General features: G+C 39.1%; 1 protein-coding gene across 4 annotated transcripts; it reads left to right on the top strand.

Annotated features, from left to right (window-relative positions):
- Positions 1 to 406: 406 nt before the first annotated feature.
- On the top strand, positions 407 to 27,398 carry LOC105842299 (meckelin). Of its 4 annotated transcripts, XM_062674090.1 has the most exons (21): positions 413 to 547; positions 8,796 to 8,986; positions 9,374 to 9,544; positions 9,858 to 10,056; positions 10,924 to 11,041; positions 11,651 to 11,721; positions 11,808 to 11,929; positions 12,172 to 12,307; positions 12,928 to 13,043; positions 15,622 to 15,769; positions 17,200 to 17,334; positions 18,279 to 18,404; positions 18,630 to 18,717; positions 20,065 to 20,192; positions 20,613 to 20,836; positions 21,527 to 21,604; positions 22,200 to 22,234; positions 22,314 to 22,384; positions 22,453 to 22,598; positions 24,191 to 24,302; positions 25,966 to 27,398. In XM_062674090.1, the coding sequence occupies exons 10-21, from the start codon at positions 15,695 to 15,697 to the stop codon at positions 26,026 to 26,028; spliced, it is 1,281 nt and encodes a 426-aa protein (XP_062530074.1). In that variant the 5' UTR covers positions 413 to 547; positions 8,796 to 8,986; positions 9,374 to 9,544; positions 9,858 to 10,056; positions 10,924 to 11,041; positions 11,651 to 11,721; positions 11,808 to 11,929; positions 12,172 to 12,307; positions 12,928 to 13,043; positions 15,622 to 15,694; the 3' UTR covers positions 26,029 to 27,398. The 4 variants fall into 4 exon arrangements, with proteins under 4 accessions (XP_062530073.1, XP_062530074.1, XP_062530071.1 ...); XM_062674087.1 differs by lacking the exon at positions 25,966 to 27,398 and having other exon boundaries at positions 24,191 to 24,565; XM_062674088.1 differs by lacking the exons at positions 9,374 to 9,544; positions 25,966 to 27,398 and having other exon boundaries at positions 24,191 to 24,565.
- The last annotated feature ends 335 nt before the right edge of the window (positions 27,399 to 27,733 follow it).

Here is a 27,733-nt window from a genome sequence, read left to right as displayed (position 1 = left end):
GATGAGCTTAAATGCTTTATAAATATTTACGTAGCCGTGTTTACGATAAGACTTACATACTGGTGGTAGGACTTCTGGTGAGTCCGCACGGGTAGGCACCACCGTCCTGCCAATTTCTGCCGTGAAGCAGTAATGCGTTTCGGTTTAAAGGGTGGGGCAGCCGTTGTAACTATACTGAGACCTTAGGACTTATATCTCAAGGTGGGTGGCGCATTTACGTTGTAGATGTCTATGGGCTCCAGTAACCGCTTAACACCAGGTGGGCTGTGAGCACGTCCACCCATCTAAGCAAAAAAAAAACGATTACGTAGACTTAAACCATAGAGTACTTATTGGATACTATCGTACACTTGTTAGCGGTTCGTATCCTAGCAACGATAAATCAAACAATGCCAACAAATATATTTATGTAAGCCGATTTGCGGCTGCCTAAACTATTTACACGTGGGTGAAATTTGCTATTGAGCCAGTGATTACGTCAGAGAGAACTCGATTAGCTGATGATTAGCGGTTTCGAATAACATGTTGACACATTAGTAATAATTTGGTAAGTTAACGACAGCTAAATTCAGAACACAACTAGATACGAGATCAGGAATGGTGGTGTTATTTGATGAGCAATATTTTGAAACCCCATTTGTTACAGTTTTAATCTTAAAGTTAGTATCAATTAAAATGAGTGTCGCTAACGGTATAATTAAAACTAGTTTTATGGTTTAATCTCGCATTGCTTATTTCCATTGTATGTAATTAAGGGAGTTCATATAGAGTCCCTTCTTTATTTCGCCGTAAAGTCGTGTTTTATATAATTAACACCACAGTTGAAACAATATAAATTTTATTGTTGTAGCGGCATAAATAATTCTAAGTAATTACATTATATTAGTTATTTAACACATTATAAATTATTTTTGCGTTTTAAATATTTGGCGGTAAAAAAGGTCCCGTGTCACAGACTATATTCTTTTTCCCACATCTCGTGCGTTCCGGCTTACGCATCATAAAAAGGTGCGTACTTAAACGCCACATATTATTACCAACGTTTCATATAACTACTAATAATAATACTACTTTACTGAAAGTAATTATCCTTGGTACGGCTCGTATGTTGAGAAGGTTTCTCACTCTGGAGTCCTAACCACTGGTGGCTTATGCCGTAGACACCGAGACACCGCCACCAGCAATCTATTTTTTATATCCATCATTTTTATTTGATATTGTGTCGTAAATTGTATTAATAAGATTTTATTTAAATATAGTCTAATACTCATGATGAGTATGATAGTTGAGTATAGATAGTACACCCACTCGTCATGAACTTAATAAAAGTTGAAGTTTTTTGTCAAATGAATTTATTAATATATTCCTTTGAATACTGTGTAAACTATTATATGTATGTATGTGTGTATATGTATTTGTGTATAAATGTATATACATATATTTACGCTCATTTATGGTATGTATATATATTTGTGTATGTATTTGAAATTTAATATAAATTTCATTGCACCTACCACTATTTGCTCTGCACTACCTTTGGGTGACTGGTAGAGAATGCCTTAGGAATTAAGTCCACCAATGTATTTAAATTTTACATGAAGTGTAATAAATAATAATTGAAATACTACTTTATTAATACATTACAGTTTTCGTGGTTACGGACACAGGACAGTCATACAAGACGCGAGATTAAGCCGTAAAAGTTGTTTTAATTATGTCCACAGCTCGCGAAAACCGATAAAATACTATTTCGCTAACGGATTTATCGTTGAAGCTTATTCCAGCCCACCTCCGGGGGAGGACACAAACTATGACACAAAGGAAAAGAATTCGAGGAAAAACTTTACAACAAAATTGTATCAAAAGCTTACACGCTATTGTAAAGGATAAATCTAAAACAGAATCGAATGGTCCAACGGTATTTTGCGCTAAGTAATCCGAGAGATAGTTTGAGGTTTTGGTGTATCTATATAGATTAATTTCTAAAAACGATGGATCGTCAATAGGAAATATATTAAATTACTAAATGTCGGTGCTATGTTCTAATGCTCTAATTTACTAATTACTATCTTAATTTACTAGCCTCAAAGTCCTGCGGTCCATCTGATGGTCAGTTGTTACTGTCAGGTGACAGCAATGCTGGACACAAAGCCTTTTTTTTTTTTTTTTTTTTTTTTTTTTTTTTTTTTTTTTTTTTTTTCGGTTAGAGGACCGAACCTCCTACGAGGTCCCCGCGCAAAAGGGGCGCGCGGGGTATGTGAGACTCTACGATCTGCATGGTGTTATGAGCAGACCGCGGGACCAAGGATTTTAGGGCCCACCCACTAAACGACTCCCCTGCACTCTTACACCCGACGTCCGATCCCCTCCGAGGTCAGAACCCGGATGAGGTAGGGGGGTTACCGCGGTCAACACTACAACCAGACGGCGCGGCTCACCCCAAGGACGCCCAGCCGACGGAGCCTTCGAGGCGAATCGAAGGCTCTGAAACGTCGGCCGTCTCGGTACGGCAGCCCGTCGGGCCGCCCAGACGGTGCCGCTGGTGTCCCGGAATACCCCGCTGGACCAGAACCAGCCTGCCGGGTCGGGACGCGATACACCGTCGACCGGTCGCTCTATTTACTCCATGGCAGCGCGCTAGAGTGCTGGTAGCGCGCCGCGCGGCCTCACCCCCTCAGGTCGCCCCTTGACCTTCACCGGGGGGAGTTCGCCTCTTACAGGGGCCGAAGTCGGACAAAAGCCCTTCTGCGGCCCCCGGCTCGGCGGCGACGGATAGGTGCGGAGAGGGATGAGCTCTCCCTCTCTCGTTCCGCCGCCTCCTTCTGCGAGATGGTGCACTCGCAGAAGTCGAGCATCGCCTTCCAGGACTCATCGCTGCCGAGCATCGTAGCCACGACAGTCGGCAGCGACAAGTCCGGTCCTATTTGCGAGACAAGGACACGGCGTTGCTCCACCCATGCGGGGCAACTTGGGACCGTCCAATTCGAGACCGAGGTACCGTAACCCAGTCACCCCGACCTCGACGCGGACGCCTCCAATCACCAGGTGGGCCCCGGGTGGCGGCTCTCTCCCAGCCCTGTGAAACAGCAGGGCCTGGGATTTCTCGAGGGCCACGTCGAGGCCCAGCCTTCGGATCTTACCGACGACGAATGCCACCCCTGCGCAGGCAAGACGAGCAGACTCTTGATAGTTCCTCCCCCGGGCCACGACCAACGTGTCATCCGCGTAACACACAACGCTTAGGCCCGGGAGAGGGCCGTGCAGGGCGCTCCTCAGAGCCCAGTCGTAACCGATATTCCACAGGAGAGGGCCAAGGACCGACCCCTGTGGAACACCGCGCTCGACCGGAAAGCGGAGCACCGCACCACCGTGTCCGGTGCACACGACCGATCTGTCCTCGAGATAGGACCCGATCAGTCGGCGGAGGTACGCGGGGACGCCATGATATTCGAGCGCCCCCGCGATCACTGACCAGGGCAAGGTGTTAAAAGCGTTGGCGATATCCAGGGACACCGCCAAGGCCACCCCACCCCGGGCGACAGCTTCGTCAGAGAGGGCACGCACGCGCATAATCGCGTCGATAGTAGAGCGGCCCTCTCTGAAGCCATACTGTTCCTCCGACAGATCGGGACCCGTCCCGGTCAGGTGCCGGACGATGCGGGCGGCGATAACTCGCTCCAACAATTTTCCCGCCTCGTCCAGCAACACGATGGGGCGGTACCCCGCAGGTGAGTCTGCGGGGCGCCCCTCCTTCCTCAGAAGGACGAGTCTGCCCGTCTTCCACTGCTTAGGAAACCGTCCCGACTCGAAGCAGGCTTCAAAGAGCCGCACGAGCCGGTCCCCAAGGGCACCGAAGGCCAAATCCCAGACCCGGCCGTGAACACCGTCAGGGCCGGGGGCCGCGTCTTTTCTCCGCATCCTCAACACGGCCGCATGAATCTCTTCCTCCAAAATGCTCGGAGGGACCACCTCAGCAACACCGCTCACGTCACTGCGAGGCGGCGCGCCCATGGAGGGAGGCTCAAAGTCCCTCTCCATCTGCGGGAACAGCCCGGAGACAATCTCCCGCAGCTGCTGAGGCTGGAGACGCTCCGTCACTGGGAGCGCCCACGGCCGCAATTTCTTGCGGACCGTTTGGTACGGGCGCCCCCAGGGATCCTGATCGAGCATCTCCAGGAGCGTCTGCATGCCCTGAGATTTGGCCTCACCGATGGCCAGTCGTAACGCTTCCTGCTTTTGGCGGCAGTCGGCGCGCAACCGGTCCGCTACCTCCGCGAAGTCCTCATCGCGAAGGCGGCGGCGGCGATGGCGAGCGCTCCGGCAGCGCGCCCGCACGCACTCCTCGCGGAGTTGCGCGATTTCGGGCGACCACCAGTACGCACCGCCACGCGGAGCACTGCTGCCTACCCGGGGCATCGCTGAGTCACAAATACGACCCATCGTTCCCCGGAACCAGTCAGCCTCTGACTCCACGTCCACGGGGCTAGTAGGCACGGGTGCCCACGCAGCCACCGTGGCTGCCTCCACCAGGAGCTCCTTATTCAGGCGCTTCAGTGCCCACCTGGGGAATGACCGAGGAGCACTTCGCGGGAGCTCCTCCTCACCGCGGGCGTTCATAGCCGACGCGGATCGAGAGGAGGCTGAGAGCTCAAATCGGACGTATCGATGGTCCGAGAGCGTCTCCGCCCCCTCAAGAACGCGCCAGCCACGGGTGCGGCGTGCGATGGACGGAGATGCGAATGTCACGTCCACGTGAGATTCGCCGTTCCATCGCACGCAAGTCGCGACCGAACCTCTGTTCAAAAGACAGAGACCAGCCGCGATCGCCCACTCCGAGAGCATCCTGCCGCGTGAGTCCGAGCGGGAGGAACCCCAAGTCACCCATTTTGCGTTGAGGTCTCCCGCTAAGATAACCGGGCGGGACCCGAGGCGGTGAACCAACACCTCAAGCCCGCCCAGGAACTGCTCGAACTCGGCGAGATGTCTATTCGGAGAGAAGTATACCCCGATCACGACGGTTTCGTCGACCCTGGCCGCGACATAACCGGATCCCCTGGCCACCATCACCAGGGGGGGTAACGCCGCGGCCTGCCTGATAGTAATAGCCACGGAGCCGTCGACGTCCCCGATCCAGGCATCCTGGTCCGCAGGGACGAAGTACGGCTCCGCGGCTATGGCAACATCGATTGACCACTCCACCATGGTGTGGACGAGGAGATCCTGCGCCCTGGCGGAGTGGTTCAAATTCGCCTGGAGGAAGCGATGAACGTGACCCATTATTAAGGGGCCACGTCCATTGCTCCTTCGTCCGTCCCGCCCTCCGGCTCTAGGACCGCGGCGGGAACTGACTCGCCAGCTGCTTTATTTGCAACCGGTTTCTTTTTATTTATTTTACCCTTCCTCCTCTTGGATGAGAAAGAGGTAAAATGACATGCTGGGCCACCAACCCGGTGGTTGGCCTGCCGCTTCTCCGCGTCGCACAATACACAGTGTGGCATGGCGGCAGTGCAGGAAGCGGCCTTGTGCCCAGATTGGCCGCACCGGAAACATAGTCCGCTGCGGTCAACAGCTGACGAGCACTTGGCGAGGCCGTGCCCGGTGCCGAAACATCGAAGGCATCGCCATGGTCGAGCTTCCTGCAACTGCACGTGGGCAATGACCCACCCCACGCGTAGCCTACCGGGCGTGTCAGCGGGCTTTCCCTGTGCAGGCGTAGCCAGTAGGGTGGCTGTCTGTACGGGGCACCGCGCCCATACAGAGCGAGTTCCGGAATATGTACTCCGAAGCTCCCCCACCTTGACGTTTGCAAGAGCACAGTTCCCCTGCAATGCGATAGCGGCAGCCACCTCCTCTTTCGTGGCGCACTCGTCCAGGCCCGTCACCTTGATCTCCGCCTTTCTGACAGGCCTGTCGATCCTCACCACCTCCGGATCAGGCAATATTTCGCGGAGCCGGGCCATAAGTCGGTCCGCAACCGCTCCTGAGTCAGCACCGGGACATTCGAGCAAACGAGCGCCGTTAGCCGTGTGTCGAACCTTCAGTCCGCCTTCCACTCCGATGGCGTCAATATCCACGCCACCACGCGCCCGGGCCATCACTTCTTCGTAAGTGATACCCTTGTCTTTAGCGGCCGGCAGCAATTCTAAAACAACTGCAGCCGACCGCGGAGCGCGTGTCTTGCCGGATCTTCCTCCTCGACGGTTCTTCCGTATCTTCACCGCTGGACCCTCTACGCGGGGAGCGGCAACTGCCTGGACAGACCGAGGGCTTCTTTGTCCTTCCTTCGTCTTTCTTTGGACACAAAGCCTGTATGCTTAGAAACATACGCGTTGCGGTGTCAAGAAATACCGAATGCAAAATAAATCGTAATGAATATCATTTTCAAGTATTGCAGTAATCTTTTCCTGTTTTGGCAAACCACGACGTGGTTATATCAACTTTATACATACCATTAATACATATATTATTATAAACCTTATAAGGTTAATGTCCTACATGATCAGCCAATGAACAGGTCATTGCACTGGACAGTAGATATGTGTCGTTCGTTCAATTTTAGAGATTCAGATCAGTACTGACCTGTTGACAAAATGATCCGGTTCGTGCGACCCGTTCAGTCGAACGTTTGGGTTACCGTTTATTACATCAATTTATGACGTAAATAATATTATCAGGTTACTGGCTGGATAAAGTTTAGTATTGAATAACAACTTAAAGGAACGGTTATAGTTCGATTGTTTACGTGAGATCAAAACAATCCAAATGTGTTATGGCGACATTATGTGACAACGAACGACTAAGCGAGACGCGGCAACCCGAAATGACCCGAATGACCATCGTACTCGTTTGGTTCTTTTCTTCTGATTCGTAGATTTTGTGTTAAACGTGTCGATTTAGTGAACGACTCGTATTTTTTGAAGTGACCCTATCGTTCGCGCGGAATTTGAGACCTGGGTCGTTTGACTCGTTCGTTCGATATCTACTGGACAGCTTTGCGATATGAATGAAACCTTTCCTTCATATCTATATATTAAAACGTGAAGCTAAAACTTTGTATCTCTTTTTACGAAAATTGCGCCGACGGAGGAGTCTGAAATTTTCCACACTTATAGAGAATATATAGAAGAAGTGCACAATGCTAATATTTTTTTAAAATAATGCATAAAAGATACATTAAATCAACAAAGAAAACATTACACACACTACTACCGTGTATTTGACGCACACACGCATGCATACTATTTATTGTCAAACTGTTGTTCTTGACGTATGTGGTCTAATTGAGAATAGATTAAATATTGTTTGTCTTTATTAATATTTTTTTATAGTGTAGCCTTGGCGAAATTTGTGATTATAGAAGTATAAAATACAATCATAATAGTGTACAAACTTACAATTACAATTAATTATAGTCGAATTTCGACTACTGCGGGACCTCTAGTAGAATTTATTAGTTTACAATAACAAAAAAGTTCTTCGGCTGTTTGAATGGGGAAAATTCAAAAAACGAATTGTTTGAAAACGAAAACAGGTCTTTAATTACAAAGATACGTGGCAGTGGCCATCACAGAACACAAGATATTTGACAGATGCCTGAATCTCGCTTACGACATTTTCAAGATAAGCTTGCAGTATACAAGTTCCGAACAACATCATTCGGACCGTCGGTCTACCGAGCAATATCACGCATTCGGTGGAAGATCTTCCTTTCGTCGTTATACCCAACAGATAAATGTCGCGTATTAAGCGAAATGTCGTTTAAACCAAATAGCCTTTCATCCCTCGATGTGTATATGCATATCGACGCTTCAAAGGCAAACATGACTAAGCGACAATAACTGCTTTGTACATAAATGATAGGCAATAACCATATTCGATGCGCAAAACAAATGTATTTCTAGGTCTATTAAAATCATTTCAATCCTACAGTTACTAGCTAGATTCTACTACAGCTATATTCGTTAAAATAGTTTTTTTTTCAAGTATTTCATCTTTAAATTAGTCTACTGTAAAGTTCACGCATTGTCGCTTAGTCACGTTTGCCTTTCAAGCGTCGATATGCAAACATATCTTGAAAAAGTCGTCAGCAAGATTCAAACATCAGTCAAATACCTTTGTCTTCTATAATTTTTTTTTATTGCTTTGTTGGATGGATGAGCTCACAGCCCACCTGGTGTTAAGTGGTTACTGAAGCCCATAGACATCGACAACGTAAATGCGCCACTCACCTCGAGATATAAGTTCTAAAGTCTCAGTATAGTTACAACGGCTACCCCACCCTTCGAACCGAAACGCATTACTGCTTCACGGCGGAAATAGGCGGAGTGGTGGTACCTACCCGTGTGGACTCCCAAGAGGTCCTACCACCAGTGATTACGCAAATTATAATTTTGCGGGTTTGATTTTTATTACACGATGTTATTCCTTCACCGTGGAAGTCAGTCGTGAACATTTGTTGAGTACGTATTTCATTAGAAAAATTGGTACCCGCCAGCGGGATTCGAACACCGGTGCATCGCTTCATACGAATGCACCGGACGTGTTATCCTTTAGGCCAAAACGACTTCAAAATATAATATTCGACTCTTCGACTTCGACTTCTATAATAACTACCGCCATAAGTTTTCGATAGTGTGTTAAACATCAAACGTGCACTTGAGTTAATAAGATTAATAAAAGTTTTTGTTTGTTTTAGTAAACTTTCAAGTTACGCTCCAATATTAACTGCGATTTTTTTTACTTGGTGATAGTAGATTCGTGTCTCTTTTCTTCTAAAATTGTGGTTAATTTTACAGAGTTTAATCATAGGCAATTACAAATCACAGTATGAGATGCATAGTTAGGGCAATAATTATGATATGCTGTTTATCAACGGCGAGTATTGCATATACACAGAAACAATGTGAGCCGGAAGCCTATTATGATCCTGGTCTATTAGGATGCCAGTCATGTCCGGCCAATTCTTCAATGATTACGTCACTAGACGGTAAGTTGACCAATACATATTACCAAACATAAAATATGTAAATAAAGGATTATATGTAAGCATTATATGCGTAGGTACTTAATATTTTAAACGTGAAAGTGTGTTTTGTTTGTGTGTTTTTTTTATTGCTTAAATGGGCGGACGAGATCACAGCCTACCTGGTGTTAAGTGGTTACTGGAGCCCGTAGACATTTACAACGTAAATGCCGCCACCCACCTTGAGATATGAGTTCTAAGGTCTCAGTATAGTTACAACGGCTGCCCCAACATTCAAACCGAAACGCATTACTGCTTCACGGCAGAAATAGACGGGGGGTGGTGGTAAGATAGTCTGTTGATTGTCACAGGAAAAAATTGTAACCGTTTTGTCTCTGCTTTGATATCCAGGCTTTGGATGTAGATGTGATGAGCACAGCGTACCAGAAGGGCCAGCGAAATGTAAACCCTGCAATGCCACTGAGCTGGTTTCAGCGGATCGAAGCATATGTGTGCCCCGGCGATGTCAGAATGTATCCGGTAGATTCGTTTGTCGGAAATGTCCTAGTGATTATATTTCAGGTGAGGATAATCATAATTTTTACTGGTGGTAGGACCTCTTGTGAGTCCGCGCAGGTGGGTACCACCACCCTGCCTATTTCTGCCGTGAAGCAGTAATGCGTTTCGGTTTGAAGGGTGGGGCAGCCGTTGTAATTACTTGAGACCTTAGAACTTGTATCTCAAGGTGGGTGTCGCATTTACGTTGTAGATGTCTATGGGCTCCAGTAACCACTTAACACCAGGTGGGCTGTGAGCTCGTCCACCCATCTAAGCAATAAAAATAAAATAAAATATTTTGCGTTTTTATATTTCTTAGTTAATGTATTTGACACAGTGACACAAAACTTCGACGGATCGCCGATGAAGGAAGTTCAATGCGTGAAGTGTGCCCGAGGTTACAAAGCCGATAACAATGTTTGCTTCAAATGCGAAGGATGCGCGTGCTCCAAGAATGAGATCGTGATACGGGGGATTTGTGTGCCGAAAACGTTCTTGAACACGAGACCGAAATACGAAAAGACCTTGCTGCATCCGTTAGTTCTGTTAGATGTTATAAAATACGAATATTTATGTACGGTAAGATTTACTAGATGATGAACGAGCTTTGCTCGGTTTTTTTTTTTAAAAACGCCATCTTGTTGTGTCTTTAAAGCGGTTAGTTGCCCTCAATTAAGAAAAATAGTATTATTATTCGCCTATAGATGTCGGGAAGCGTTGATTATTGAAAACATGAATTAAACAACATTTTCTGAAAATAAATCGTAGCTAGATCGATTTATCACCCCCCGAAATCCCCTGTATACTAAATTTTATGAAAATCGTTGGAGCCGTTTCCGAGATTCAGATTATATAGGTATATATTAATATACAAAAATTGCTTGTTTAAAGGTATAAGATAAACGTCTACTTCTGCTTATTTATCAAGTGCATTCATCGTCATAAAATACCTGAACTTTCTGTCGTACGTTAGAGCTTCCAGTAAAAATTCATAAAGAAAATGTTAAATTAAAATAACAAATAAATTATTTATAAAAACTTCGTATTCAACCCTAAGTTCAGTAGAGTTTTAATGATATCTATGAGAATTATAAGTTGCTTATTTTCTTTATATTTTCGGTATAACAAAGGCTGTAAGTACATTATTTGAATTCACTTTGATCAATCTCAATTTATTATCAGTCACAGAAGTTTTTCACTGAGAGTCTCGTCAGGTCCTCGTTAAACTCATAATGAGTGCAGATTTGTATTGAAAAAAGTTTTTTTTTTTTTACACAACCTATAATAATCTTTTATTTTATAGCTTTCTTTTTTCGATATGCTGAATCATTTATTTAAAAAATTAGGGACACCTACACGCAGTAATATCATGCACTTCAATAATATTTGTTTTCTGTTTTTAGCAAAAAGATTATCGCGCGTGCCGTACTTTAGTCAACATATGTGTGAAGAATTTCTATTTAAACGACTTAGCGGGGCCGTGCCGGCTTTGGCTTCAAACTAAATTACCAATTATAAAAGGTAGACTTACGTACGTAAACATTGTTGTGTTGTAAAGTAGTAATTAAAAATATTATTTGAATGCTATCTGTAACCTGAACAATATAGATAGATAAAAGTTCTAGAAAAATAAGAGCGATAATTATTATATATTAGTTCTGTGGTTCGTTTCAGAGCTGTGCGTGGATATTTTTGCTTGACTTGTCTTAAGGTATTGACATAACAATTATCTTGTGGTTTCACTTAAGATTACACTGATATTACATTAAGCTGAATTTACTGGTGGTAGGAACTCTTGTGAGTCCGCACGGGTAGGTACCATTACCTTGCCTGTTTCTGCCGTGAAGCAGTAATGCGTTTCGGTTTGAAGGCTGGGGCAGCCGTTGTAACCATACTGAGATCTTAGAACTTATATCTCAAGGTAAGTGGCGCATTTACGTTGTAGATGTCTATGGGCTCCAGTGACTACTTAACACTAGGTGGGCTGTGAGATCGTTCACCCATCTAAGCAATAAAAAAAATAAAAACATTTAACAATTAGGTATCTTGTGATTTCACTTAAGATTACACTGATATTACATTAAGCTGAAATAAATTTGGTGTAAATTTTAATTCCCTAATGTTCACTAGGTTTACCAGCCCTAATAATTGAATCGTCCGATGAAAAGCAATCGTGGAATACGGATTTATCCAGCGGGAAGGTTGGCAAATAGTCTTTTTGAGTGGGACAAAATATAAATGAGTGATCATTTAAAATTGTTCAAAGTTTAATCCTGTTAATTTTCAGAATGAAATTAAAATAGCTGTGGCAGTTTATACGAAAAGTGGTGGACTTAAATTTCTGAGTGACAAGAACGTAATTTCACCCTGTCATTTACCGGTGAAGTTTAAAATAGGCGATGATCTTTCGTGAGTTTTCTATTTGCTTACTTTTATTTATGGCGGGCATGAGAAATCACTTTGTGTTTCGGCTACGATCACCAACTAACACCCTGAAGTCTGTTCGACCACTTTACGCTTTTAAAAAAGTCATTTTTTATCACTTCACCGTGTATTATTTTTTTATAATCATGACAACGTTCATGTAAAAATCAACGATCTTATGAATAAATGAAAATTGTTCTCATATTACTATATATACATTATTTCAGATTCGATTGTTCCATAAACATTACAGACTTAACCTCATCGAGTTTTAATGAGACCTTAGCGCCTTTTATCTCCTTCGAAGATAATTTCGAAGCATTACCAGTGTCTTTGAAGAAACCCGATGGCCAATACGTTCAGGTAATATTTATGTATATATCATTATTTTCAGTCCGAAATCTCTGGCTATTGATCCCGGTCATTTAAAATATAAATTTTAATGTATATTGTGGAATGACATAGTCTATTTACAGATTAAGCTTTTGTGAATTTCTTACATTATATTTAATAATAAAACATTAATACGAAGTCGATTACAAAGTCGATTGATTGATATTTAGTTTATAAGGTCGGGACTAAGGTATTCAAACGACTGATCAGTTCTAAGTATGATTTATTACTCCTCTCCTAATTAAACGATACAAGTTTATATAAATGCTTACTTACTATGTCACATGTTTAATTAGAGGATGAAAAGTGAATTGTTGATTAAATTTAGGTTTATTTAATCTAGAGGATACCACATGGCTCGTGAACTCAGGTTATTGCCCGGTTTTTCATTCACCCACCTGGTGCAATAAAACGTTTGAAAATGTCTCATATTTTTTTGATATGCAATAAATTACCCATGAAACTTATGTACATATTTGTGTTATGGTAGGATCTATCGTCATAATAACTCTCGCTTGCAATTTGGCGTTATAATTTTTGTTGTTGTAGAAAAAGGATACGCTTAATATATAAACTTTTTTTTTTTTCAGAAACAAACATGGCCGTCCTATAAATTTCGTAGATATTTCTTAGTACACAAAGAGCTCTCTGCCGTATCTAATACCAGCAATGTAATTTATCTACGGACTTTGTACATCCGTTTGAGGTGAGAAATCGATTGATTTTATTTTTAGTAACGAATTTTCGGCTCATCTGAGTTTAGCGATTATCAGAATCACATAGTGATCAGAATCTCATAGGCATCACAACGTGGATGTCGTAAACCATCTAAACTGTGTAACATCTCGTCACCGCGATTCAGGAATTGTTGAATTTACGTGCAGCGACATGTAACCGAAAAACGATACACACGTTTTTACATGCTCTAAAATTCCTCCCTGCATCGATAAAGAAGTATCACTTCAAAAAGTTTTAATATAGATGGTAACCACATCACGCATTAATCATCGAATAACAATTGACAAAAAAGATGAACGTGAAAAGTTTCGAAGTCTAAGTATAATTAGGAAAGTTGTAGGCACGTCATCTTGCGTGTTAAATTTAACGACGTGGAGCAGACGTGCCTGATGATGTTGTAATTTGTACCGCGCAATTAAGCCGTTGCCTAAGAAATTACTGTTTCGTATATAAATATTATTATATTAATATTTTTAAATTTAGATATATGTAGTTTTTGTTTTCTAATCTATACTGATATATAAATCTACAGGGGTTTTTACGGATGTTCCGTTATAACTAGTGAACCGTGCATCCGATTGACTTGAAACTTGGTATCCATGTAGAAAATACATGTACTTAATGGATAGGTTAATATTTATATGAATGTTGGACTCCCTAATAATAATGACAATAAATAATCATGTTAATTTTAAATGCCCAGCGAAGCGGATGAGTACGGCTAGTTTATGTGTATAGTGTATAGATCGGAACATTCGTTCACGCTATTGGCATTTGTCGGTGCTTTCCTTGAACAAATTAGATTGATGGAAGATAGATACACTGTACTGCCTCTCGGATGTTTCTGACTCCTGAAACAAAAGAAGACTTCTCTTTTGAACAAAAAAATGAAATATAGTGAAAGGTCTGTTGTTTACGGTAACAGAGAGATTCCAATTAGCTATTGTAGCTTGAAGAACATCTGTTTTGCAGTGCGGCATCGTGGAGGATTCGCGTTCCGTTGTTGTAATTGCCATGACCAATTCGCGGCTCGCTTGATAAGTGATTAATTATTATCTTTCCCGTTTAGAGCAATACAGAATAAACGGAAAAGCCTGAAGCCGTAAGGAGACGAATAATCTTATGAACTATTCACCAGACTTCAAAATATTTCAATAGATTGCTACAAATGCTTTATTTAATTGATACTATCAACTTTATACGATCTTTAACCCCTACAATTATTTTTTAGTGCGGATAGGGACCGTAAACTTTTGCAATAAAATTAAATCTACTCAAACTAGTAGTAAGATCATAAATTATTTGCCGAAATTCGAGGCCGTTGTCTTTATTGTCTAAGAATGAGAAAGGGTGTCTCAAAGATTCTTGCAGCTGAATTTTAAATTACAGTAGGTTTGTAATAAATTATTGTCAATGAAAAAACGTTTAGGTTATTTAAAAAAGAATTTTGAATTAAATCTTTTTACATAAATCTCAGTTTTGTTTAGCTGTGCTGTTTCTCAAGGGCCAGTGATTAATCAGATCCTATAAATGATAAATAGCAACAGCCGCTACCCACCATAAAACACATATTTTCCTTCGGACTGAAAAACACGAGTGCTTTGTGGCAGAAAGAGATAATATTATTATAGTGATACCTACCAATATGGCTATAAAATACCATTTTTTTATTGCTCTTGTAGGCAGACGAGCATACGGCCCACCTGATGGTGAGTGGTTACCGTCGTCCATGGACTTCAGCAATGGCAGGAGCAGAGCCAAGCCGCTGCGTACCGAAAACCCTACCAAGAGATAAGTTTGGGGGGGGGGAGAAAACTACGGGTAAGCTTAGGTCTAGAGCAGCACCATCACGATCAAACGAGGCAGAACATGGTGTGACTATGCTACATGGTTTTTTTTAAATGACTGTAATAAAAACTCTTAACAATAACCGTAATTATTATTACCTTACATTGTGTATTCGTACGTATATTTATAAATGTATATGTATATGGCATTTGTGTATGTATGTGTGTATGTGTATATATTTTAATTGATTGGTAGGTAAACCGCGTGTATAGATGTAGTGAGAAATTATTTTCCTTCGGGAGAACTCGGATCTTTAACGGAATACGATGACACCCGAACTGTCAATGAATGATCGTATTAAATGAGTGACATTTTCATATCCATTAACATGGAACTTTATTGCTTAGTGTCAAATGTCAAAATGAATAATGTCATTGTACTGAAGCTATTTAAGAGAGCACGATAATTACGAACTTTTTCAAAAAATTACGAAGGGAAATTCTTTCTCACTATATCTATAATTCGTTTCCAAATGATTCTTTTCCACCTGATGGTTGTCTGGAAGAGATCGCTCTAGCGATAAGACCGTAATTATACTTTTTTGTATTTAATATTTCGCATTGTTTTTTTTTTTTTTGGTGTACAATAAGTAATACTCTCTCTCTCTCTCTCTCAAATTTTCGAGCTTGCTGTCTTCATAGACACAATATCTATTTGTTGTTTGAATGTGTCTTTGAATATTGAATAAATTGAACCAGGATTGAAAAAGTCAAGCATGCGACGGGCGGTCTCCGTTTGGAAATTACCACGGAAACCGAATATGCCAACGCGATGACTTCTAGTGCTACTTCGTCATTGAAGATTGAGCACCACATGCCGGATGCGGGTATTTTTCGAGGACTAGAGGTAAGATATATCGTTTTTTCGCATTAAAAGTCTACAATTTCCTAAAATATTCGAAACTGAGTTAATATGCGGAATGATTTAGTAAGTATCACCAGTATTTTTCTCATAAATACTGTCAAAAGAGCGTAATTTAGCTTTAGTTTTTTAGCTTTTTTTAGTTTACCTATGTTTTGACTGTATGTGTTAACAAAATTAATACATAATTTTATCTTACTTTAAAGACAGATAATTTAGCTGGTAAAAAATGTTGCAGAGGTGATTATTATTAAAAATATCACATGTTAAACCTATAAAACACTCTCCTGTAAAATTAGTAAGTTTTGAGATTATACAGTTTTAATACGAGAAGACGATATGTCTTTAATCAAATTCATGAAATTAACTTTACTAGTGTAGTCCCTCAGTAGTCGAAATTCGACTATAATTAATTGAAATTATAAATTTGAACATTAACATGGTTCTATTGTCAAAGACTATTTATTATACTTCTATAATCACAGATTTCGCCAAGAAGATTATACAAAAATAGACAAAAATATGTATTAAAAATAAACAATATTAACCTATTCTCAATTTGACCACAGACTTTAAGCAATAATAAAAGTTTGACAATAAACAAATAGTACATACTGTATATAGGTATAGGTGTGTGTCAAATACATGGTATTGTGTGTAATGTTTTTTTATTGATATATTATATAATAGGTACATTAATACCTATTTCTAATGCATAAATTAAAAAAAAATTAGCATTCTGCACTCCTTCCCTATATTCCCTATAAGTGTGTGAAATTTCATACTCCTCCGTCCGCGCAATATTCGTAAAAAGGGGTACAAAGGTTTTTCTTCACGTATTAATATATATCTATACGTTATATTGATGAATGGTTATTAAACGTGTCAAGTTTAGCGAAAAAGTTATGAGAATTTTAAATTTTTTCTCATATGATTATATCGAGGGGTGAAAGGGTATAGATATGGCTAAGCGACATTTTTGCAACTACAGGAGAACTAGTTAAAGACTAAAATTTGGAAAAAAAATCATAACAAAAAACCTTTTCGGTTTTTTTCCCTACCTATGCTGATAGCCTTGAGAGGCGATTTCAGCTTCACCCTTACGTGTTTAGGTGAGCTCGCGGGGCTCAAACCGGAGTGTTGCTAACACTGACCCTAGCAAGAGTAGTGGTTCGCAGAATCTACCACCGGAGCCCATTTTCGGCTATTTGAATTTAGTAAGCTTAATTAAAGTTCAATTAAAAACATTGAACTGTTGATGCTAATACTAACTAAAACGCACCTTTAATTACAAAGATAAATGTCGCGTACTATAAAATGTCGCTTAGTCTTTCACCCTTCGATATTATTAATTTACTTACACTTTACGCAGATGCGAACGTTTTCTAATGTTTGTTTGTTTCTTTGTAAAACAGATATGGGGTTTCGTCCTGGGCACATTGACATCCTTGTACGCTTTAGTACAATGGCGGGGCGTGGTGCGTCGGGGCGCATCCTATGCCTCTGTGGTGCCATTAGTATCGGCGGCACTCGCTGACACATTATATTTTGTGAGTTTACAAATAAATAAATACATTATTAGCTATACTAATATATAAATCAACAGTGGTTTATATATGGTATATAAATCTACGGATGTTCCGTTATAACTACTGAACCATGGATCCGATTGATTTGAAACTGGGTATCCATGTAGAAAATACGTGTACTTCATGGACAGGCTAATATTTATACGAGCGTTGGACTCCCTAATAATAATGACAATAAATAATAATGTTAGTTTTAAATGCCCAGCGAAGCGGGCGAGTACGGCTAGTTATTAGCTAAAATTAGGTTTATGATTTCGAGCACTTTGTGCTTATGAGTCTTTAGGTAGTGCAATATTTAATTTGTCGAGGATGGATACAATATGTACTATGTGCCCTGTCATTTCGAAGACGTCGTGGCCTAAAGGGTAAGACGCCTGGTATGTTCGTATCGTACGAAGCGACTGTGTTGGTGTTCGAATGCCGACAGGCAGGTACCAGTTTTTCTGATGAAATACGTATACTTTTTTATATTTTTTTATTGCCTTCGCAGGCAGACGTGCATACGGCCCACATGATGGTAAGCGGTTACCGTCGCTCATGGACGTCAGCAATGCCAGGGGCAGAGCCAAGCCGCTGCCTACCAAATTTTACCTACTTAACAAATGTTTACGATTTACTTCCACGGTGAAGGAACAGCATCGTGTAATAATGGCAATGGTAGGGCATATGTTTGCCGTGAAGCAGTAATACGTTTCGGTTTGAAGGGTGGGACAGCCGTTGTAACTATACTGAGACCTTAGAACTCTTATCTCGAGGTGAGTGGAAGCATTTACGTTGTTGATATCTATGAGTTCCGGTAACCAATTAATACCAGGTTGGCCATGATACCATCTTAGCAACGAATAACTAATTAAGTTTTAATTAAATTAATTTCTTAATTAAAATTTGTTTGTTTATATTTTCAGTCTGCGTTAATATCGACGGTTCATGCATTAGCCGCAGAAGCCGGTACACTTCCACTTGTCTTACCGCTTTCTAAACGAGAGGAATCTATTATTAAAATGTTAATATATTCATCTGTTTCATTAAAGGTTTTTATAATTTATTACTATTTTTCGACAACGCAAAATATTCGCTATCTTATTATACTTTAAGACGATTTTAATTATATAACAATTAAAATACGATATAAATCAGAATGCTTTTTGATATAAAGCTCGAATTACTCGAAAGCGTATATTAAAATGAATCCATATATAATAATTTTTATTATGCTTTTATATATTTTGATTTAAAAAAAAAGATTTCATTTTCAGGTAATCAAAGTTGTTTGGGTGAATTGGAAGCAGTGTCGAAGCGATATATTCTTTTTGGATTGGTCACTATACAACTCTCCGTGGAGAGGTAAGATGATTGCGAGCAAAGGTTTGACAAACAAAAGAAAAGTTCTAGAAAATTAACAATGAATTGTATCGTAAGTGTACATTGTGATAATATTGTACGTGTATACTTATTTTTAATAGGATTATTTGGATCAATCATCGCTTTGAAATTCAAAAAAAAAGGGCATTATTTATTTTAGTCTCTTCATAAAATATTTCTGTTATCAGTTCGAAACATAAAAATGTAAAACATATTTTATTAGTCTATTATTAGGGTGCTGGTGGTGCTGCCCCGCTTTTGTAGCGCATCAGGGATGTTTGCAGACGCGCACATAGATTGTTTTTACGCTACCATGCGTAAGAGGTGTGCATCTCTGGTAAACAGAGTGAGGGCCAGCTCCAACAGTATCCTGAGCATGATCGCAAGCAGGCTGGACTGTATATACATGGGTCGCTGTGGTGCCATCTCCCATGGGATGTTACCACAGTAATTCATTGTGATGTAAATATAACTACTAACATAGGTCTAAGTCTTATTAACAATTTATATGAGTCATGGATACTTGAATTAAAAACATTATTATTATTATTATTATTACGAAAAGTATTCTATGATTGTAAAATGGCTTTGAGATTAAAGCGTAAAGGTAGTTTTTATTATGTCTACAACTTGCCAAGACCCAAGAAAGTTTTTTTTTTGTTATAATTTACGGAACTTCGGACGGTACCAGGTCTTTTGGGGTCAGCTAATAAAGTTATCATTTTTAAATCACTATTGAAACGCAGACTTTGTAATGCTCTTTTCCGTACCGTGCTAGAGAGACATAAAAGAATATCCAAGACTATACTACACGTGTTTTCACTCTGTTGCACTTTTGTAGTCTATAGGGAGCCCTACTGAGATGAATGGTAGTTTGGTCTTAAGATATAAGATATTGATCCCCTACTATCGATTTCATACATTCTCGACGATTCGATTTTAAAAAACATACTTAAATATTCTCGAGCCGCTGGTAAAATCAAATACCACGGTCTCAGGGGAACGCAAGGGACGTCTGAGGACTGCCTTCGTTTTGTGTGAAGATTTCGCAAGATGTAAATTTGTGATCATTCAATAAATTCAAAACTAGTGGGTTACAGCAGTCAACACCTTAATGATACTAATTTTATCGAGCTCACTAAAAACTAAAATACAACATAATTTTGTTTATACCATTATATTATACCGATATACCATTTTCTTTAAAATCATTTTGATAAAAACAAAGAATTTTTCGAATTTCAAACTTAAGAAAATTACAATCAAATAGTTTTATGTTCGAGAACATTCAATTCGCACTCTTTATAGCGAAAATATTTTAAATCCTAGATGAAGCCGTTGTTTATAAATCAGAGTACTGGAAGACATCATGTTTGGTTAGAGAATGGAGCCTCATGCAGACAAAGAGAAAAGCTCCACTGGGCTACACGATTACTATAACTCTACTGATTCTCTACGTAAGTAAAGCGAAGCAAAATGAATTATTTTTAACATTATTTTTTTTAGTTTAGTTGCAGCGAATTGCAGTATTTTCTTTACTAATAGTGCAAGAACATTGTAGCGGGTACCTATCATACAACATAAAATATTTGACAGATATCTGAATTTCGCGAAGTCCCGAACAATAACATTCGACAGTCCGACGGGACTTCGCCAGATCTTCGGTCTACCGAGCAATGACATCCGCTCGGCGGAAGATCTTCTCTTGGTTGTAAATCTCACACTGGTGACCCGGACCGAAATTTATCATTTGCATCAACGGCATTACGATCTACAATTCTTAACTGAAGATTCTTGTCAGAAATACATAGGGTGTACCCATCAATACGGACTAATACTTACTTAAGACTTACTGTGCAAGTTAAAATACTTTCCAGGTATTAAAGCCGTGGAAATCGTCTCTACCAAAAAGCGATGGGTATAAATGGGCAGTTACTGCCATAGCGTGGTGGTCTTCGTACTCAATTGTTTTTCTCTTAAAATGGGCTCTAAATAAAGTAGCCGGTTCAGACGCAGAAGTCCTGCCGAAGAGTTGCACTGCACTGGATGTGTCCGTGCTGGTTTTTGAGGAGGAATACTATGCTCATTATGTGCACGGAAGGTTTGCTTTGTTTATTTTTATTTATTAAGTTGCACCAACAAAGTGATCATCAATACAAAATGTTAACAAACTAACAAAAGTTCATGGCAGATGTCACCTCAATTATATAAAACATTATATACCCAGTATAGTTCAGTATTGAAATTGGTGGTCACTGGAAAGGTCGAGGGCAAGCGACCAAGAGGCAGGAACCCGACCCGTTGGACGGCAAGGGCGGATCCAGCTTTGGCGCCAGGAGGGGGTCACATAGTCAAATTTAGATGCGTTCGTTCCCAAACGTTTGCCATTATACAAAGTTATTATATTATATAAAATTAATTAAATATTGTAGTTACATAAAATCTGTATGGTGACAAAATATATAAATAAAATCATTATATTCAATTAGTGGTTCACCTAAGTCTTGGAACCAGCTCAGGGGGTGGTTATGACCCCATGACCCCCCCCCCCCTGGATCCGCCATTGTTGGACGGATCAGATTCGTGCAGCCCTGGATACCACAGTGCACGATGCTCTGAACACAGCTGCAGATAGGAACAGATGGCGGTGCATTATAAAAAAACGAACTGTTTCAAGGCCATGACCACGACCCTCAGTAATGAGGAAACCGACGCAAGGAGGAGGAGAGTTCAGTATTACGGTAATTTTTTAAAGTCTGCACTAATTCATTTTGTGAGCGTTATATTTCAGAAACGACGAATCAAAAGAAATGAGAACGCTGGCTGGTCCTCTTGCGATTTGTCGGATCGTTTGCTCTCCACAACTAAGGTAAAATAAAATAAAAATTTGGCATCATTACATAAATAGATATCGATCAAATTTAGAAACAATATGCACTTAAACTTTTTTTATAAATACATATATACATCTGTGTATTTATTAATTCTATTAAGATACTGTTCTTTGGTGTAAGCTTAGAACATATGTATACACATGTATAGTGATAATTGGTTAGTTTTACAACTGTTTTAAAAATAATCCAAATAAGGCTTTAATGGAAAGTAAATTCGGGGAAACTGCCTGAAAATTTACAGACGTTTTTTTAGTGCTGGTAAGGCATTTTTTGCGGCGAATTAATAATGATTTCCGACTTAAATGGTGGAACAGTCACTATAAAAGTGAGACTTAGAACTAATATCTCAATCAGGGTGGCGGCATTTTCGTTGTTGATGTCTATCGGCACCAATAAAACTAAATGTGTTTTAAGAGGATTCACCTGTCTTAGCAAAGAAAAAAAAATTGCATACGACCAACTGTGTCCACAAATTGAAAATAAATTGTCACACATCTATTTATTCCAAAGTATTTTCGGCTACAAGTTTATATCTACGGTATAATATTATCAAATTGCGTATGCTTTCAGGGCTGTCTACAAACAATTATCAACTGTGACTCCGGGTATTTATAAATAATTAACTTATCGAATTTTAGAATGAAATATTGAACTCAAAGGATAATATTTATTTTATTTTATAAGGCGCAGGTCTCGGAGTAGCCGAAACAAAGCAAATAGTTCTATCCAAATTTCTAGCAGCTTTCATAGAAAGGGTTAGTTTGTTATTTTTAAATAAATAAATAAATGGAGAATCAGTGACTAATTATTGGTTTCAATACAGGCTTTAGATGGTATGAGTTGGGTTGCCAGCGAAAGAACGTTCCTAGAAAAACTTCTAGGAATTGAACTATCGACCCGGGAAACTGGTAGCACTAGTACTTTACTATATGATGACAGTAATACGCCTTCCTGCTTCGCTGTTACGTGGTAAGAGAATAAAGTCTTAAATAGTTATGTATATTTCACCTAAATTCACTTATCACTTGGATAAGCAGTTTTTTTTTCCGATAGCCTTGAGAGGCTATTTCAGCGTAACCTTAACTAGTACCTTACCATAGTAGGTGAGCTCGCGGGGCTCAAACCGGAGAGTTGCTAACACTGACCCTAGCAAGAGCAGTGCTTCGCAGAATCTACCACCGGATCGGAAACGCGACCCACTGAGAAGATCCGGCGAGAAACTCAGACACGTTGGCAATTAATAAACAGCTAATCCGATTCAAATTCCGTCACTGAATACAATAATATATTTTATTTTATTCAGATAACTAATACATTTGAGCAACTTAAAACTCAAAGGTAGATATTTTTTTTTTGCAAATAAGAATATCGGTCAGTAGCAGCATTTGTGTTCCGAAAAACAATATTAGAATCTTTTTCGATTTATCAAACAAAAACAAACTCTCGTTGGAAGATCTTGATTTCACTTTAAGCAATTGTCACAGTTTATTGTTATGTTTACATTCTATTGTATTTACCAACATTTAAGGCTGAGCTTGGCTCTGCCGTGAATGTTGGTAGTTCCTAGTCTCCTAGGAATGGTGTAGCGCGGTCAATGAAATTACATAAAATATGAATTAGAGGCATAGCGACCTAGAATGTGTTGTCAACTTGTTAACTATTTACTTATTTATTTATGACTAGAGCAAAATGTTAATACAGTTCGTTAATGTTAAAGTTGTTTGCCCTTCCTACTCTATGGGCTTAAAATTAATAAACACACGTCGCCACACACCACACAGCTGTATATTGTATCGGGTAAAGTTCTAAATCAATATGGTGTACTTCATAATGAAAAAACAGTAAAATCTAAAATCAGTTCACTCCAAAATACGCGTTTAATTGAAAAAAACCCATATCTCAGAAACGAACCTATTTTACTCGAAAGTATTCACTTGAAAATTTATTTAAATTCGCTGTAATTAATAATTACAAGTTTGTTCAAAACTAACTATGCCCGCGGTCTCGTCTACGTAGAACTCAATCATATAAATTACATGTTAAATTGAATAAGTCTGTCATTCGTTATGTATTTTAAAAAAAATATACTCACCACGCCCACAAAATTTTAAAAATTAAATATTCTTTAGACCACGTGATTGTCTATTTTATTAACATATCAATTAATTAATACAGGTCACAAAAATTTTTGTTGTGTGTGAATAAAAATCTTTATCTGATAGTTGAGAAGTTAGACGAAATAAATACTTCAGTAGAACGTTGTTCGGAAGCCTATAAGTTTTAATTTTAAGACTTATCCAACGACCCTGTATTGGTCTAAATTATTTTTGTTTTAGTCTCTAGGTTATAATAACTATAGGATAGACTGTCATTTAGAAATTATTATTGCTAGTAAAATCCTGAAAAAAAACTAAACTGATTTCGTAGCGTGGACGATCGTGAATTACATCGCTAAAAAACGCTTAATTAATACTGTAAGCATTTCTATTATGACTTGGTAAAATAAGCCGGAATAAAATGGAACACTGTCAAATAATAATAGTTCGTATTTAATCTCGTAGGTGGGGTGAAGAATGGACACTGTCAACATTTGACGCGATGTTCTACAGTTGTATATTTGTAGCGACCGATGAAGAAATATTGGCGGCTTTAATCACTCTTATACTGTTCCAGGTATATTTATTATACAACCCAACACTGTTTCGCCTTTTCACAATTTTAAGCTATGTTTTTCAGAGAGCACTGGATGTTGATAGCAGATTATATAATTACTTTTCACAATACGAATTGTTGTACTGAATAGCCTGCTTTGTTAAACACTGGGATAGAATTTAAACACTTTAAAAATGAAAGTTAACCAGGCGAATTGCGTCATATACAACAGAGCTTAGACCATAATAATGTCTATACAGACGTAACCGGTACTAACTTAGATCAAAGTATATTTTTGAGTTTTGCTTAAACGAGTCAGATGAAACTGAAAAAAATATAAAAGTATAAAATCCTACTAATATTATAAACGCGAAAGTTTGTTGAATTGTTTATCATAGTCCTACAAAAAAGCCCGCGACAGCGTATATCTATCTTTTATTTTTATGCCATTATCGCTAATATAGTGAACCATGAATTTAAGAAGAGGAAAGATTAGATTTTTTTTGTTTGTTACTGTCAAAACCAGATTTGTATAAAAGAAAATTCAATAAAATTAATAATAAATTACAGTTTCCGAAACGAAGCAAGGAGTAAGTAATAGTAGATGTTGAATGCAACCGGGAACGGTTATTTTAGCTGCGAAGTATCATTAATGATTTGACGTATAATATAAGCATAGTATTAAAACATGGGACTTGGATTACATTCTAAAGATGTCCGGCGATAGATACGCCTTGGTTCAATATCCATTAGACAACTTCTTTTGCCAGTCCATGGTGATAAAAAAAAACAAATTGCCAAATTAAATTATTATCTGTAGCCACCAAGAAAAACGTATGTTTTTGGACTTTTTGGCGAGAGCGCGAGGAGTGAAGTTGTGTGATTTAAGTGATTTGTTTAATTTTGTCTAGTGTTTCTTCAGGTTTAAATGTGTAATAGCGGTGGTTTATTAACTATTTAATCTGTATTGACATATCAATAATTTTTTTTTGTCCAAATGCACAGATTGCCACCTTTGATAATAGAGAGAGAGAGAGAGAGAGAATACACTTTATTGCACACCAAAACACAATTTACATAGAGGACTCAATTATGTGAATATGTACTGAATTGTACTGCAAATGCGGTACATAAAATTAAAATTTGCAAGTGTCATCAAATCCGCAGACCTTATGCAGTGAAAGCTCTCAAATATTAAGTGTATAATCTATGGTGAAAGCTTGAACTTATTAGCAACAGGGGGACTTTTTGGCGGGAACGCGAGGAGTGAAGTTGTGTGATTTGTTTTATTTTGTCTATTTAGTGTTTCTTCGGGTCTAAATGTGTAATAATGGTGGTTTATTAACCGTTTAATATCTGTGAAAGTGCACAAATGTGGGAAAATGAAACAAAGTCGCTGGACGTAACTTCTCGGGATCCTCCAAAAAGTCCACTGAAAAACTCTCAGTAAATGACCATCATTTTACTGAGATTATATTTCATCCCATATCATCTTATCTCATTTCATTTAATTTCATCCAAGTTCATTAATGTCTCAAATTAATCATATTCATTTCATTTCATTTGATTTCAGTCCATATTATCATTTTTCATAAAAATAAGAATATAAAAATTAAAATAGACATGACTTAAAGGTCTCAGTTACCAGGTAATAAAATCACTTAAAAACGAAATTTTTTTTCAGCTAATGAAGATTGCGCGATCGTGGTTCGGCAACAGAAACGTTGCACAGAAATTAGAAATTTAGTAATAAAACATTCTCGAAGAACATTAAACTTGCGTCTAACGTGTTAGGAAAACGTTATAAATGGACTCGTTTGTTGTGCTCACGTTCCTTTTTTGTTACATTAATTGTGATACATCTAGTAGCGATACATCTAGTAGCGATACATCGAGTGATTCGTCCGATGAAACATCGAGTGATACGTCTGACGATACATCTCGCGATACATCAAATGATAACAATTTCAAACAAGATTTGATAACCAAAGCAACAACAACAACAACGACCGACGTTTCCATAACACCGTTTAATGACGCCTCCACAAATATCGTCCATCCGCTAGTATCCGGGGAGACCAGTCGTTCAGAGGAGATTTTAATATTCAACAACGTTCCTTTCATCCCTTTAACGGTGACCACTCCAATGACAACAGCATTACCGAAAGGACCGTTCTACAATTTTATCACGGACATCTGTGACGTATTGCTAACGAAATTCACGTCTCGTAGAATCCCTAAATACTTTAAAGTTTTAGACGAAAGCTTAAGGGGTCTCGGAACGGGTTACTTAATGAAGAAGGCGATCACAAGATTCCGGGAAACATTAAGAAAACTTTCGGATTACCGGGGACGAATTTTAAAAGTAAAATTGAGATATTTACGAAAAATCCTTCTTGATTGTACGCCGAATATTTATGATTTTTTTCGAACTGTAAATAATATTTATAGTTTAGGGGATACTATGAAAATCGATAAATACATTTATACTTTAAAGAAATACGGCGAAGGGCTTTCAGAACACATTGAGGATGACACTATACGCATTATGAGAGACATAATATTCCACAGATTCAATAAACAAGATGATAGCATTAAAAACGATATTCAGTTAAAATTCAAATTGGCAATCATAGAATACATGGATGGAAATAAAAAAAAGGTTTAATGAATTTCAAATAGAGACGCCTCCTACATTGATGCTCGGAAAGCCGTAAATGCAAACCGTGAAATTAAATTTACATATGAATCAAAGAAGTCAATTCAAATTTATGAGATTCTCGTTCTTAAAATTTGTATCTAACAAAAATTTCAAACGTGTTGATGTGGTAAAATACATAGAACAATATGAAAGCAAATAAAAAATAAATTAATATGATAAAAATTTAAATGAAATATTGTTGTTACTACATAATTGTCAAAATTAAGCAAATTCGATTATGTATCGATATTAATAAATTTGAAGGCTCAAAATCGTATGGTATTTCTATCGCTTCATAGCGCTTATATTTAGTGCTAACATACACAATATGTTACTGTCGGAGCTATTTTACTGTTTATCTGTACGTTCATAGATTTCTTGAATTGAAAATAAGCAAAATAAAAATTCAAATAACTTTTACGTATTTCATTTAAAGCACTTTCCGCATTGTGGCGAGTCGGAAAAATTGCATAGACAAAGCGTCCGAGCCTCGGACGAGACATAACTCAGAAAGGAGTTTCATCCGCAGCGCCCATCTCCTCGCCATGCCACTTAGAAGTCATGTCTCAAGGTTGGTGGCAGCATTTACGACTCTGGTGAGCACTACACGCCAAGTATACTGTAAGCTCGGCCGTCCACCTACGCAATAAAAATGCATGTATGCAATTCACACGTAGAAATGAAACCTTCAAAAAATTTGGCTTCAAGATAATGAAATATAGGTAAAGTTTTGAGAAGAGGATCATTTTGT

This window comes from Bombyx mori, chromosome 19, assembly GCF_030269925.1.
Source record: "Bombyx mori chromosome 19, ASM3026992v2".
NCBI classification, from domain to species: domain Eukaryota; kingdom Metazoa; phylum Arthropoda; class Insecta; order Lepidoptera; family Bombycidae; genus Bombyx; species Bombyx mori.
The sequence above is the reverse complement of the archived record's forward strand: the minus strand, read 5'-3'. Positions and strand labels throughout refer to the sequence as shown.

Excerpts from the sequence above, each read along its gene's own strand:
- LOC105842299 (XM_062674089.1), top strand. The coding sequence starts at position 15,695 with ATGACTTCTAGTGCTACTTCGTCATTGAAGATTGAGCACCACATGCCG. Across the intron at positions 17,335-18,278 it reads TCGCTGACACATTATATTTT|TCTGCGTTAATATCGACGGT; the intron begins GTGAGTTTACAA and ends TTATATTTTCAG. Across the intron at positions 22,599-24,190 it reads TCCTGCTTCGCTGTTACGTG|GTGGGGTGAAGAATGGACAC; the intron begins GTAAGAGAATAA and ends TTAATCTCGTAG.